Source organism: Phoca vitulina, unplaced genomic scaffold (genome assembly GCF_004348235.1).
Source record: "Phoca vitulina isolate PV1807 unplaced genomic scaffold, GSC_HSeal_1.0 scaffold20, whole genome shotgun sequence".
NCBI lineage: Eukaryota > Metazoa > Chordata > Mammalia > Carnivora > Phocidae > Phoca > Phoca vitulina.
Window position 1 is genome coordinate 41,606,442 of NW_022589723.1, and position 14,062 is coordinate 41,620,503.

Here is a 14,062-nt window from a genome sequence, read left to right on the forward strand (position 1 = left end):
GCAGGGCAGGCTCCCGTGCCTGTGGGAGTAGCCAGCCCGCGCCTCGGGGCCGGGGCCATGAGGGCTCAGCCAGCTGGGCCTGGCTGGGGACTGGAGCGGTTTCTAGCCCCGCAGGGGCAGACCGCTAAGTCCAGGCCCCTGTGGCTCCCGCCCTAGAGATGATCGCCCACGTGATGGCCTCCCCCATCACGTGACCAGAGCCGAGAGCAGCGCGTTGCTTCCAAAAGCTCTGAACCCTGGGAGCTCTAAGCGCTTAGCACACGACCAGGTGCACGTGGGCTCCGGTTTCAGTGCTTCTCCTGTTAGTGTCTGACCTCAGGAAAATCTCTTAAACCTTTCTGAACCCCAGATTCTTCCATCTATAAAATGGGGCTAGAAATACCTGCCCACAGGATTGCTGGAAGGGCTAAAGGAGCCCAAGGGAGTAGAGGCCTTAGTAGAGTGCCCAGCAAGGATGGCCGTAATGATGCCGTCCGTGACTCAGAATGCCTCCGATTCCCCCCCAACGGCTCGGGTGGACACTGCTCATCTCCCCACAAATCAAGATGCGGCTCTTTGCCTGCAGGTGGGGCTATCTTACAATTTAGCTGTCTTTCCCAAGGGGCTCTGCCCAAGCCTGTGGCCCTATGCAGGGTTGTGGGGTTCTAATGGGACTCGGGCCTGAGCCCCGCTTTCGAGGACCAGGGGAAGGCAGGCAGGGAAGCAGATGCTGCCATGGGAATCACTGCACTGTCACAGTGAGTCCAAGGGGCCACAGAAGCCCCGAGGACATCCTGACCTATAGTGAGGGACTAGTGAGACACAGTGAGAACCACCCAAAGACAGAGGGGACGAAGAACCGGTTGGGAGGATAGCCAGAGGGATAGGTAAGCTAAGGGGCTGTGACCATGCTGAGTTCAGCTAGGGCAACACACACCCTCGAAATTAAAATTAAGTCTTCCCTTTGCTGTAAACATAAAACAAAACATAGGGGTTACAAACCCAGAATCCCTTGGAGGCTCTCTGGCAAGGGAGACACTGATCAGGCTCATCAGCCTGGGAGGACCCACTAGTGGGACGTGGAGTCAGAGGCTACAGCTGGGCCTCAGCAAGGCTGTGATGGGGTCTAAGGCCGGTGCTCTGGAGGGCAGAATGGCCAGGGCTCATGACTGCTTGTGAGGGAGGAGGGGGAGTCAAGGGCGCCAACGCCATGCATCTTCATAGCTGGGTGGATGCTGGTGCCCCGGCTGGGAACCTGGGAGGAAGAGCAGCCTTTGGGCAAGATACTGCACTCAGCTTTGGACCTGCGGAGTTCGAAGACCTCAAGGAATGGAGTCCTGCCTGCATCAGGGAGCTGAGTGTGGGAGTTGTCGGCAGGGAAGGCAGAATTCTGAGCTCTGTTTCGGTGGGAAGATGAAGGGGGGCAGGGAAGACACCAGGGCAGCCGCCTCGCCAGGCAGTGCCAGAGCTTCTTGCCTGGGGTGCAGGGCTCCCTGGGGCCTCCCTGGGTGGCTTTTCACCAGGCCGGGCCAACCCAAACCCTCTTCCCCCCGGGGCTAGCAATTGCAAAGGAAAACCTCCGCCAACCAGAAGTCTCAGTGCAGTTGGTTTTTATTATTAAAGCCAAGATTGTAAAACGGCTGTCCCCGCACCCCACCATGGCCCTCCCACCCACCTCCAGATTCATCCCATTATGTCCTGTGAAGGTGAAAACTAGATCTGTCTGGAAAAGACTCAGAGATGCTCATGCCGAAGGAGAGAATGAGGACGAACGAAATAGGCTCAGATGGCGGTCTCAGATGGTGGTCTCTGTGTGACTGTGTCCGCTCCACCCCGGATTCCGGGAAAAGACGAGACGGCTGGGGGTGGGGCTAGATAGCCCCTGCTCACAGTGCTCTTCCCAGGGCTCCAGGGTGGGCGCCAGGGACGAAGGCCACGAAGAGGCTGGGCTGGTCCCTGCGCTCTACCCTGCTGAAGCTGGGCCACAGGCTGGTTTTTGTAAAAATGGTTTAAAAAGACCCCAGCCATGAGCACCACCCTCCCCTGAGCAGGGCCCAAGGAGATGCCAGCTCTGGGCTCTGAGGTCTGAGGCATGTGGCCTCCTGGCTCGGTGACACCTCCCTGGAGGCAGGCAGCACCCTGGGGGAGGCCCTGCGTGTGGCCCCCGGTGGCCTCCGGGGCCCTCGGCGAGCATCCAGATAGCTCTCGGCCCTCCTCCCACCCAGCCCAGCTGGAGGCTCTAGGCTTCAGGGACCCTGTGCAACTTCTGCTCTTTGGATTCCAAAGATCTGAACTTCTCCTCCAGCATGGGTGCAGCAGGCTGGAAGTGGATGACAGGCTTGATCTGAAAGACTGTGAAGCCCTCCTGATTCTTCTGGTTGAAAAGACTTACCCTGGGCTCCAGCTCAGGGCTGCTTTGGGCCGAGCCCTCGGGGCTGGGCCAGGTGAGAGGGGCTGGGTCCAAGGCCCCCTGGGACAGGCAGGGGTCCTCCGACAGGGAGGACAGCAGGTCCTGGCCCGCGGCCTCTGCCATCTGCTGCTGGGGTGGTGGCGGCAGTGGCCGAGGAGAGGGGCCGGGCTCTGAGGACGGCTCCTTGCGGGCGGTGCTGCAGTCTGTGGAGGAGCCCAGCGTCTGGCTGCTGTCACTCTGGGCCCGGGGGACAGAGCTGCGAGTCGAGCGGGAGGCGCCCTCGGACGTGGCACTGGCACAGGTGCCACTGCTGCTGGGCTTCAGGGCCACGTCGACCGAGCAGAGGTCCGAGGAGAGATCGGGCCGGTGGATGTCAACGGCGGCTGTGGTGACTACGCACACGGCTGGCCCTGGGGCACCACTGTCTGCAAGAAAGGAGGGGATGCCGGTCACACCTCACCCTCTGCTACACCTCTGTGGGCCCTGATGGGGGCGCCTCTGACCCAAATGGCAGCTAGCGAGTGTGCACGGGCTCTGCTGGGGGACGCCTGGGTCTGTGGTCCAATTTCCCAGAGTTCATGGCCCAGCCCCGCGAGGATTCCGCCCCGCCCTCCTCTGGCGGACTTCACCGGACATGCGACACGCACTGGCCAATCATCTGTGAGGACTGATCTGTGGCCTCTCTGAACAGCTGTGCTCTGCCCGGCGGTCAGCAGTGTTCTAGGATAGACAGTAGCTGTTCTGCCCCCTAGGTGCTGGAGGAAAGCTGACAACCCGGGAGCAGCGTCCCTGGCTGATCTGCCATGGACCTGTGTTGATTTAAACCACGGAGATGTTGGGGTTATTTGCCACGGCAGCATAACCTAGCTCATCCTAACTCAGAAAGCAGGAGGCGCCAGGACTAGGAATCTGGGCTTCATGGTCAGGTGGAGTCATTCAGTTTTAAATGGGGCCAACACGAGAGTGACATGATCAGAGCTGTGTCTTCAGAAGATTGCGTCATCCCTGTAGGATGCATTGCAGGGTGAGCACAGAGAAAACTCCAGAGGTCTTTAAGGAAGAAGTACCAAGGGGCTGCATTACAGTGGGTGCGGTGGGGGCAAGGTCTCTCCCCAGGTCGTGGGGAGAGTGCACTGGGGGAGAGGTCTGAGCTAGAGATGGTGGTCTCTGAAATCAGCAGACTGGATGAAGCTTTGAAAGAGGGAGAGAAAGAGAGAAGAGATCTTTAGGGGGTGACATTGTAGAAAACAATCCACTGCATGACACATGTCACACAATGTAACATTCTAGCCTCATAAGGGAGTATACGAGGATTCGAGGAGTGTCAAATACAAACTACTGAGATTCAAGACATTGGCTAAGGAAAATGGGCTATTCTTTTAAAACTCAACCTTTCCCACAAATGAAAACCACTAGGCTCCCTGAAACTTCTTTCAAGAGAAAGAATGAAACAAATCAAGCAAGGACATGCCCCACACCTGTTGCTTCTCAAGCCCAGCTCTGCTGTTACCTCACTCCCATCGTGGTCACTCCGTGAGGGTCTCAGGTTGAGAGGCGCTGAGGTCTCCTAGATTTCTGATTCCAGCCCCCTCTCCATATGAGGGTCCCCCATGCTGCCCTCATTAGTGATCACGGAGTACTCCAACCTCCACACCCATAGCCCCGGCGCTGGACTCTGCTGGGAGCTAAAGCTGCAGGTATTTGAACCTTGAACTCTGCCTGCAGTGATGGTCACAGGCACCAGGGGATGGGCACGCCAGGCCGAGCTGTCCCCATCCTCAACGTTAGGGGCTGCAAGGGGCGGCACAGAGGCTCTGGCGTGTGCAGAGCGGCCCCGGACACACACTCACCACTGCTGGGCCCGTTGTAGTACTGGCTGACGTAGCTGTTCATGTCGTCTCTCACGGCGGCACCTTGGCAGAGGAGGACAGAGAAAGGGGAGTGTGGCGGCATGCAGAGAGTCCAAGAGCAGGCTGTGGCCAGTTCGTGTCCCTCCCTCTGTACTCCCGCCCCTCCCCATCACCACGAGAAGAGGCTCTTGTCTCCCAGGAGCTCTCTGCTGCTTCCCAATCCTCAGTGGGGATCTGCCCCAGGGCTGGGCTGGACTGGGCGTCAGGGACCCAGGTCCTCATGAAGCATCTGGCTTGACATAGGACATGGGCAGAGCCTTTTCCTTCTCTGTCCTGTCTCCCCAACTGTGAGATGGAAACAGTTCCTCAGGGCTTTCCCTGCCAGGATGGCCCAAGTCTCTGAGTCTACCTGAGGTTCTCAGGGTGCCCACTGTCCTCAGTACAAAAGTCTCAAAGCCTTGCTAGCAGCCCCACCCAGCCAGCTGCAGAGGCTGATCGTTGGTGACAGCCCGCTGGCTCACCTATCAGAGGACCCAGTCTCCCATGCAGTACGGGGATGGGCCGGGGGCTGCTCTTCCCCCCCACCTATGAAGTTCCTAGCATGCAGTGAGCGCTCGGTAAATAGTTATTGCATGCATAATGCATGACGAGGTGTAAAGCTGTCCAAGGAGATGACATGGGAACAAGGGTCTCAAGGAAATATTGGTTCATCGTCTTGATAGGAATAAAGAAGGAATGGGAGAGAGGAGAGGTGAGAAATTCAGAGTGGCCTGAGAATGGGAGGAAAAGCAGATGACTGGAGACCCCAAGGAGCTTGGCCTTGTTCCAAGGGCACTGAAGAACCACAGGAAAGTTTGAACATGTTCAGGTGTGACTCACTCCCAAGGTTGTGGGGAGAGTAGTTCAGAAGGTGCCAGACTTTAGGCAGGAAGACCAGAAACGAGGCCCAGGTGAGGCTGACAGGTTCTGAGGTGGGGATGGGTGGTGATGCCTGTTGGGACGGAAGGGAGGGATCAGGGTCAAGTGATAATTAGGAGGGACTTGGCAGGGTTTAGAGAATGACAAGATGACTCAGTTGACTCAACTTGTCAGACTGAGCTCAGGGGTTGCTCTTTAGCAACTGTGGTCTCCCCTGGGTCCTAGGGTCCTAAAAGGGTACCAGAATCAGACCTGATTTCAAACCTCAACCCCACCACATTTTAGCTAAGGACCTTTCGTTTAGGTTCTCTCTAAGCCTCTGTTCCCTTATCCGTTAAGGAGATTAAAGGAGCTAACAAATGTCAGATTTCTCGAATGCGTTCAGGCACACAGAAGGCCTTCAACACACGGGAGTCTAGTCCTTCCTCTCCTACGGAAGTCTGAGGGACTCCACACGCCTGGACGCTTCTCCCAGGAGCGGTGGTCTACGGATGAATGGACCAGATGCTTTCTGTGGCCGCCTTCCCGGGCACACCTGAAACCACTGCGGAAGCCAATCGGCTGGACATTGGGAGGCTGCGTGGTGGCACATACAGACCTGGCTCCTAAAAGCTTTTTTGGCCTCTTTTGATCTTTAAATGCCTGGGGTGAGAGGTGTGTTTTGCATTAATGCCTGAATTGAGGGAGGGGCCTGAGGCTGGCTCTAGGCCCTGATCCAGGATCAGCCAGCAAAGCTCCCTCGGAATCACACAACAATACAACTCTCCATGGCTCTTCGTTACTGACGTGGTAAATGCTGTCTGGCCCTGCAGATCACCCTGGGGGTCAGGCGGAGGCTGGGGAGGCTGCTCCTGGCCAGCAGTGAGAGTAAGCGGTGGCACCAGGCCTCCTGGGCTAGACAGGAGGTTCTGGTCACTTCCCTCGGGATAAGCCTTCGGCCTTGGCTGCGGAGGCCTTGTGACATGGGCAGAACTGTGAACTCAGCTAAAGTATCTGCAGACTCATGAGAATTCATCCCAAGGGAGTTACTCACAGAAGGTGGCCTGGGGTGAAGAAGAAAAACCAGACCCTAGAAAACTGGATGGCTACATGCAAACAAATGAAACTGGACTACCTTCTTATACTATACTCAAAAATAAACTCAAAATGGATGAAAGACCTAAATATGAGACCTGAAACCATAAGCTCCCAGAAGAGAGCACAGGCAGTAATCTCTCTGACATCGGCTGTAGCAATGTTTTTTTCGAAATGTCTCCTAAGGTAAGGAAAACAAAGGAAAAAATAAATTATTGGGACTAGACCAAACTAAAAAGTGTCTGCACAGCAAAGGAAACCATCAACAAAATGAAAAGGTAACCTACTGAATGGAAGAAGATATTTGCAAATTATTTTTGATAAGGGACTATATCCAAAATACATAAAAAACTCATACCCCTCAACAGCAAAACACGGGCAGTGGACTTGAATAGGCATTTTTACAAAGAAGACATCCAGATGGCCAATGGACACATGAAAAGATGCTCCACATCACTCCTCATCAGGGGAAATGCAAATCAAAACCACAATGAGATATCACCTTACACCTGTCAGATTGGCTCAAATCAACAAAAGAAGAAACAACAGGTGTTGGCAAGAATATTGAGAAAAAGGAACCCTCGTGCACTGTTGGTGGGAATGCAAACTGGTGCAGCCACTCTGGAAAACAGTATGGAGGCTCCTCAAAAAGTTAAAAATAGAGCTACCTTACAATTCCACCACTGGGTATTTACCCAGAGAAAATGAAAACGCTAATTGGAGAGATACATGCACCCCTATGTTTAGTGCAGTATCATTTACAACAGCCAAGATATGAAGCAACCTGAGTGTCCATCGATAGATGAATGGATAAAGATGTGGTCTACACCCACCCACCCACCCACACACACACACACGCGCGCATGCACACACACACACACACACACACACACACACACAGGAATATTGGGCATAAAAAAGGATGAGATCATGCCATTTGAGGCAACATGGATGGACCTAGAGGGTATTAGGCTAAATCAGAGAAAGACAAATGCCATATCACTTCACTTACACGTGGAATCTAGAAACAGAGGAATAAACAAACAAAAAGCAGAAACAGACCCATACATACAGAGACGGGAGGAGGTGGAGGATGGGCAGGACGGGCGAAGGGGAGTGGGAGCTGCGGGCTTCTGGTTATGGAATGAGTAAGTCACAGGAATAAAGGGCATGGCCTGGGGAATCCAGTCGATGACTGTTAACAGTGTGGTATTTGACAGATGGTAGCCACACTTGTGAGCACAGCGTAACATACAAACTTGTAAAATCACTGTTGTACACCTGAAACTAATGTAACATTGTGTCAACTGAGCTTCAATGAAAAAAATTATAAAAAGGGAAACCGCAAATCTTATTTAAAAAACAAAAACAAAAAAACCGAGATCCTAGTTCCCGTCCTGTGCGTGCCGCAGCCATGAGAACTTGAGCAGGTCACCTCCCCTTCCTGGGCCTCAGTTTCTTCATCCGTACCACCAGGGGCTGGGCAGGCTCTTGCGGATCGTGAGCGGCTGCGCCGGACGCCCCCCGCACATCTGCCAACTCTGGAAGCTCCAAGAGGGGAGAGAGCAGTGCGGGAGGGGGCCAGAGGCATCGGGGCCATCGCCGCATGCCTGGGCAGGAGTCACCTCGCTGCTGACGGGGGCTCTCCACCTTGGCCGGCATACCTGGGGAAGGGGGTGCCCACCTCTCTGTTGAGCAGCTCAGATAACCAGCTGTGGGCAGCTCTTGTTCACCTGTGCTCAGCAGTGTGCCCCACCCCACGCCGGGTACTGAGGCCAGGACTCCCTGCCTCCAAGGAGCACAGTCAGGGCCTCCCCAGGATGTCATGCCTTGGTCAAACAGCCCATCTCCGTTAATCAAGCCTTGCAGATGGTGGTCCTGTCTTCACAGGTACCACGGCTAAGCCCACTGCTCTCCACCGTCTATGTGACAGACCTTCTGATACTTAACAAGCCCTCCTGAGAAGTCTCTTCTGGGAAACCACTGTCCGTTTCCCACCCGTCCCAAGTTTTCCAGCCTTCCCACTCTGAAGGCCTCCCTATGGGCTACAGAGGTGACCAAAATGGGTGGAGGAGGGTAAGGGAGGGAGCCGGCATTCACTGCGCCTTTGAGCCACACCTTGGGTTCGGCACACACCATGCTTCTTTAATCCTCACCACTGCCCTGGAGGCAGGATGACTCAGTAGACTGGTCCTTCCCAAGATCTGGGATCACTCCGCTCATGCAGCCCAGCACCCTCCCGGTGGGGACACCAACCGCCCTACTCCGCTGACTCTCGAGCCGCCCAGGGCTTCCATGCAGTGGCGGGGCAGGCCAAGCCCTGAGCACACTTGGCTGTGTCACCCCCACGGAGGACTCTGTTCCTCATCCCAGGCTAATGTAAGCTTGCTAGTTTCAGCAGAGAGGGCAGTGTGCTGAGGAGCACTCTTAATCTTGGCTCGGTGTCAGGGATTAGCTCTTCCTCCTATCTCAGTGTTGATGGAGAATGCCACATGTTCATCTACACCACTGAAAAAACCACCTAGGCTAGGAGAACTGTAGCCCGATGTCTCTCCTGAGCTTCTGGCTGACCTGGTCAACTGGACGTCTCCTGCAGGACCTCCAGCCACCACTGACGCAACATGTCCACAACAGAACTCAGTTTCTCCCTCCACCTCCATCATGGTGAATGGTTTCCTTGCCCACCCAAGCTGGGACCCTGGTCACTTCGCTGTGCTTTCTCTTTCCTTACCAACAACCCAACTCCTACCAAGTCTGTGACTAGTCGAGGGACCCCCTGATACCTCTGCTATGGTCTGGTGGTCCAGCCATAGGTCAGACCTCATGCTTTCCCCTTTGGACTCTTCTCACATCTGTGGGTTTAATGAACAGGATTCTAGCTCCATGGATATGTGTGACACTGAACCTAGGTCCCACCCAGGTGGCCTCCAGAGGTTTGTCCAGTCTGCATTTGTTCCCTCTACTCCAAACCTGGACCCACACAGGGGCCTCAGAATGAGCTTTAAGACACAAATCTGAGGGGCGCCTGGGTGGCTCAGTCAGTTAAGCGTCTGCCTTCGGCTCAGGTCATGATCCCAGGGTCCTGGGATTGAGCCCCGCATCGGGCTCCCTGCTTGGCGGGAGCCTGCTTCTCCCTCTCCCACTCCCTCCCTCTGCCTGCCACTCCCCTGCTTGTTCTCTCTCGCTCTGACAAATAAATAAATAAAATCTAAAAAAAAAAAAAAAAAAAAAAGACAAATCTGAAAGCAAGGCCTGCTTGGACTCCTCCAGCAATGTTGACGCTGGTCCTCCCTGTTCTCTGCTTCAAGCAGGCCCTCAAGTTCTCCAGAACGGACCACTTGGGCTGGGGTTGTGCTCCCACCCACACAGGGGCTGAGAGCCTCTGAGGGCAGGGGCCACATTTTACTCAGCATCTCCCTCGCACTAAGCACGGGGCTTGGCCTATGCCAGCCTCCACTAAAGAGTGCTGACTGGACAGATGACTGTGTCTGGGTCAGAGGCCTGCAGGGCCTCCCAGCACCGTCCGCCTCACCCTCTGCGAGGCGCTGTCATCCTTCGGCACACAGCCTTGCTCCCAGTCACTAGTACCTGCCTGGACGCTGGTGACTGCTGGGTGCTTGGAGGCTTGGGGGAAAGGAGAGGAGGCAGGCACAGAGGCTTGCGGCCAGGAACAGGCCACCACGGAGCCTCCACAGGGGTCTGCCCACTTTCCACCTAAGAACAATCCCCCGCCAAAGGGTTTGTCTTGACTCAGCCCCAAGGCGCCCTGGGACCACGGAGGAACCACCCCACACTGAGGGCTGAGCTCAGGACAAACCTGCCGCCTTGTGGTCCCAGGCAAATCCCCAGGCCCTCTGAGCCTCAGCTTCCTCCGAGGTAAAACGCTGGTGAGCTGTGAGACTTACTGAGACAATGAATGTCAAATCTAGCCCAGGGCTGTTCCGCACCTCTCCGAATCCCCGCCCCCGGAGTTCCCTCCCGACCCCGAAGTCTTGAGTCTTCTGCGGCAGCTGCTCTTGGCTGCCTGGCGCCTTCCTTCCCGGGGTGGGGGGTGGGGGGGGAGCGCTCTGCAAATGCATCCTGACTAATCCGTCCAAAGCCCTTGGGGTGCTGGTCATGGCAACGCTCCTCATGTGTGTCTGCCTGTTGGGCGGAGCCCCACCTGCCTGGTAAGGCAGAGGTTGAGAGACAGTGTGTGAGTCAGCTGGGGCTCCTGGAGGGGGTGGGAGGAGCCGTGCTGTGGGTTGGGGGTGCCAGGACCCCGCATCCTGTGCAGACACCGGCCCCAGCGCCCAGAGGGAAGCCCTGGTTCTTGGTTCGGGGCTCCTCCTCCCCGACTCCAACTTGCTGCTCCATGACTTGGCAGCCCTCCCAGAAGGAGCGCACCTGCTGTGCCGTGCAGGAGAGCTGTGCCTACGACCGGAAGCCCAGTCTTTCTCAGGGAAGATAAGCTTCTGCTACTGTTCTTATTTTGGAAAAACTGGGGCTCAGAGACAGGACCAGCAGCATAATTGTGGGGCCCCTTGTTCAAAAAGCATGAAGGTCCAGAAATAAACCCATGCATATATGGGAAAGGGCAGTCTCTTCAATAATGGTGCTGGGAAAACTGGACAGCTACATGCAAAAGAACAAAACTGGACCACTATGTTACATCATACACAAAAATTAACTCAAAGCAGATTAAAGGCCTAAATGTGAGACTTGAAACCATAAAACTCCTGAAAGAAAACATAGGCAGTCAGCTCCTTGACATCATTCTCGGCAGTGATTTTTTTGGATTTGACAGCAAAAGCAAAAGCAATAAAAGTAAAAATAAACAAGTGGGACTACATCAAACTAAAAAGCTTCTGCACAGTAAAGGAAATCATCAACAAACTGAAAAGGCAACCTACTGAATGTGAGAAGATATTTGCAAATCATATTATAATAAGGGGCTAATATCCACATTGTATAAAGAACTCATACACCTCAACAGCAAAAAGAACCAAACCAATTAGAAAATGGGCAGAGGATCTGAATAGACATTTTTTCCAGAGAAGACATCCAGACACATGAAAAGATTCTCAGCATCACTCATCATCAGGGAAATGCAAATCAAAACCACAATGAATGATCACCTCACACCTGTCAGAATGGCTAAAATTGAAAACATAAGAAACAACAAGTGCTGGAGAGGATGTGGAGAAAAGGAACACTTGTGCACTGTTGGTAGGATGCAAATTGTTGCAACCACTATGGAAAACAGTATGGCGGTTCCTCAAAAAATTAAAAACAGAACTTCCACAGAATTCCACCTTGGGGTATTTATCCAAAGTGAACAAAAAACACTAACTTGAGAAGAGGCGCCCCCACATTCATTCCAGCATTGTTCATAACAGCCAATATGGGGCAACCACATGAGTGTCCAGTGGTGGACGGATGAGGAAGATGGGGTATACGTGTACACACACACACACACACACACACACGCACAATGGAATATTATTCAGCCATAAAAAAAGAAAGCAATCTTGCCATTTGCAACATGGATGGCCCTGGAGGGCATTATGCTACGTGAAATAAGTCAGGCAGAGAAAGACAAATACTATATGAGCTCACCTATGTGGAATCTAAAAACAAAACAAAAACAAGAAACTCAGAGCTCACAGACACAGAGAACACATTGGTAGTTGCTAGAGGTGGGGGTTGGGCAAAATGGGTGAAGGGAGTCAAAAAGTACAAACTTTGTTATAAAATAAGTAAGTTGTGGAGATATGATGTATTGCATGGCGACTACAGTTAATGATAATGTACTGCATTTTTGAAAGTTGCTAAGTGAGTAAATCTTGGAAGTTCTCAAGAAAAACATTTTGTAATTATGTATGGTGACAGACGTTAACTAGATTTATTATGATCATTTTGCAATATACATATAAATATCGGATCATCACATAGCACACCTGAAAGTAATATGCTATATGTCAATTACACATCAGTTAAAAAAAAAAGCATTAAGAATTTCAAGAGGGCAACAGCAGGGCAGTGAACCAAGTTCAAGGCCCTATGTGACCAGCGGGGTCACCCAACCATGGAGCCAGTCCTGCTCAGAGTTAAGTCACTTGTTCAAGGCCAAGCTGAGATTCAAACCCAGCCCGGAGTCTTCCACTGGCGTCCCTTCCTCATATCACCGTACCCCCCTCTGCCCCGTCAGCTGCCTCACTACTTGTGTGAGGACCTCCCAGGTCTAGCCCTACAGCTCCGCAGCTTCTCCGGCTCCTCAGTGCCCCCCAGTGATATTCCACTGTGTCTATATACCCCATCTTCCTCATCCGTCCACCACTGGACACTCATGCGGTTGCCCCATATTGGCTGTTATGAACAATGCTGGAATGAATGTGGGGGCGCCTCTTCTCAAGTTAGTGTTTTTGTTTACTTTGGATAAATAGCCCAAAGTGGAATTCTATGGAAGTTCTATTTTTAACTTTTCAAGGAACCTGAGGAGGCCAGCGGTGGCAGAAACCCCAACTGGTCTCGGCAGCACACGGGCCTCTCCTCTCCTAAGGGCCCACGCCGGTGCCAGCTCTGCTGGGCAGAGGGAAAGCCTAGCCCGGTGGCCGGGCACGTCTGGGGGGTTTCTGTGAGCGCCGGTGCAGCACGGAGGGCCGCCGCCGTTGGCCGTGATATATGGTGGACGCTGTGGCGCTCCCCCCGGTGGCTGTAATTCATAAATTATGGGCGAGGTTCAAGACTAATAAATTTGGGAGGGAAGTATTAATGACTACACAGGGGCACCGTGAACTTGGCAGGCCCCAAAGCCTGGAACTTTGCAGCCTGGGTTTTAAAAATGATTTGTGCGAGAGCAAGTCTAAACAGAAGCTGGTCGGCGTTAGTCTGGCTCTGACCCGCGAGCAACTGCTGAACCGCGGGGACCCCTCAGCCCTCCCGCCCTTCGGGGCTGCCCTCCCGCAGAGAGCACGGCCCCCTCCCGGGGCTCCTGTGGCTTCCAGCTCACTTCTGAGGGCTAATCCCCTGACCACCGGTGCACTGTCGTGACACGGTGAGCCTCAAAGCCCTCCCTGGCCTGAAGCTCATCATGAGCAACAGATGCTGCCCTTTCTCCATCTCCAGAGTGGCCCAGAGCACCCCTAGCTTGTCCGGCCGTAATTTCTAATGTCGTGGAAATCCCTCCCTGGACACAGCTCCTGGTCAGAGAGGAATCGGCTGGGGGACGCCCTGTCTCCCTGGCCCCCTGGAGGCTGTGAATCACGCACGCCGCTGGCTGGGCCCCCCCTGCGTCTGCCCTCCGCCTCAGAGCTGTTGGCTTTGCTGTGGATCGCTCTGCAGGCTGCTTGTGAGGGGGCACAAGAGGCGCATGGGGGAATGTACTGGGCAGGCGGCACGGACCGGGGCAGGTGTAGGGCAGCTGTGCATCTAGAGAGGGGGGCGGTGGGGGTATCACAGGAGAGATGACGGAGGGCAGGGTGGGGGTCCAGGACTAGAAGGGAGGAGCGTTTGCAGCTGCTCCCAGAGGGGCATGTTTGGCATCTCTCTGGGAGGCCTGAGTGCCTTATTCAGACCCCCCCCCAACACCCAGTCTCCAGGAGGGTCAGCACAGACCCCAGGACATGCTGGCTGGTGATGCACAGCTGGTCAAATTCACCCTGAGTGGGCTTCAAGTGTGACCCAGCTTTCTCCCTTCTTACTCTACCTCCCTGCTTTCCCTCCTGGAAGTTGCTCACTATGGGGACAGCAGAGGGAGGGAGCGGAGAGGCAGGAACTCCTAGAACGTGTGGGATTATTTTAAAGGCTTAGTTTGCAGACTCTCCAAACCCAGATCTTGACTCCCTGTGGG

At 54.2% G+C, this 14,062-nt stretch overlaps 1 protein-coding gene across 4 annotated transcripts in view; it reads right to left on the reverse strand.

Annotated features, from left to right (window-relative positions):
- Positions 1-1,660: 1,660 nt before the first annotated feature.
- The window catches only part of TMEM266 (transmembrane protein 266), a 119,792-nt gene continuing 107,390 nt past the window's right edge, over positions 1,661-14,062 (reverse strand). For all 4 annotated transcript variants that reach the window (XM_032417988.1, XM_032417985.1, XM_032417986.1 and 1 more), the window contains 2 exons: positions 4,240-4,302; positions 1,661-2,814 (listed from right to left, as the gene is read on the reverse strand). In XM_032417988.1, coding sequence (XP_032273879.1) covers positions 2,219-2,814; positions 4,240-4,302 — 659 coding nt within the window. In that variant the 3' untranslated portion in view covers positions 1,661-2,218. The remainder of the gene's footprint in view (positions 2,815-4,239; positions 4,303-14,062) is intronic.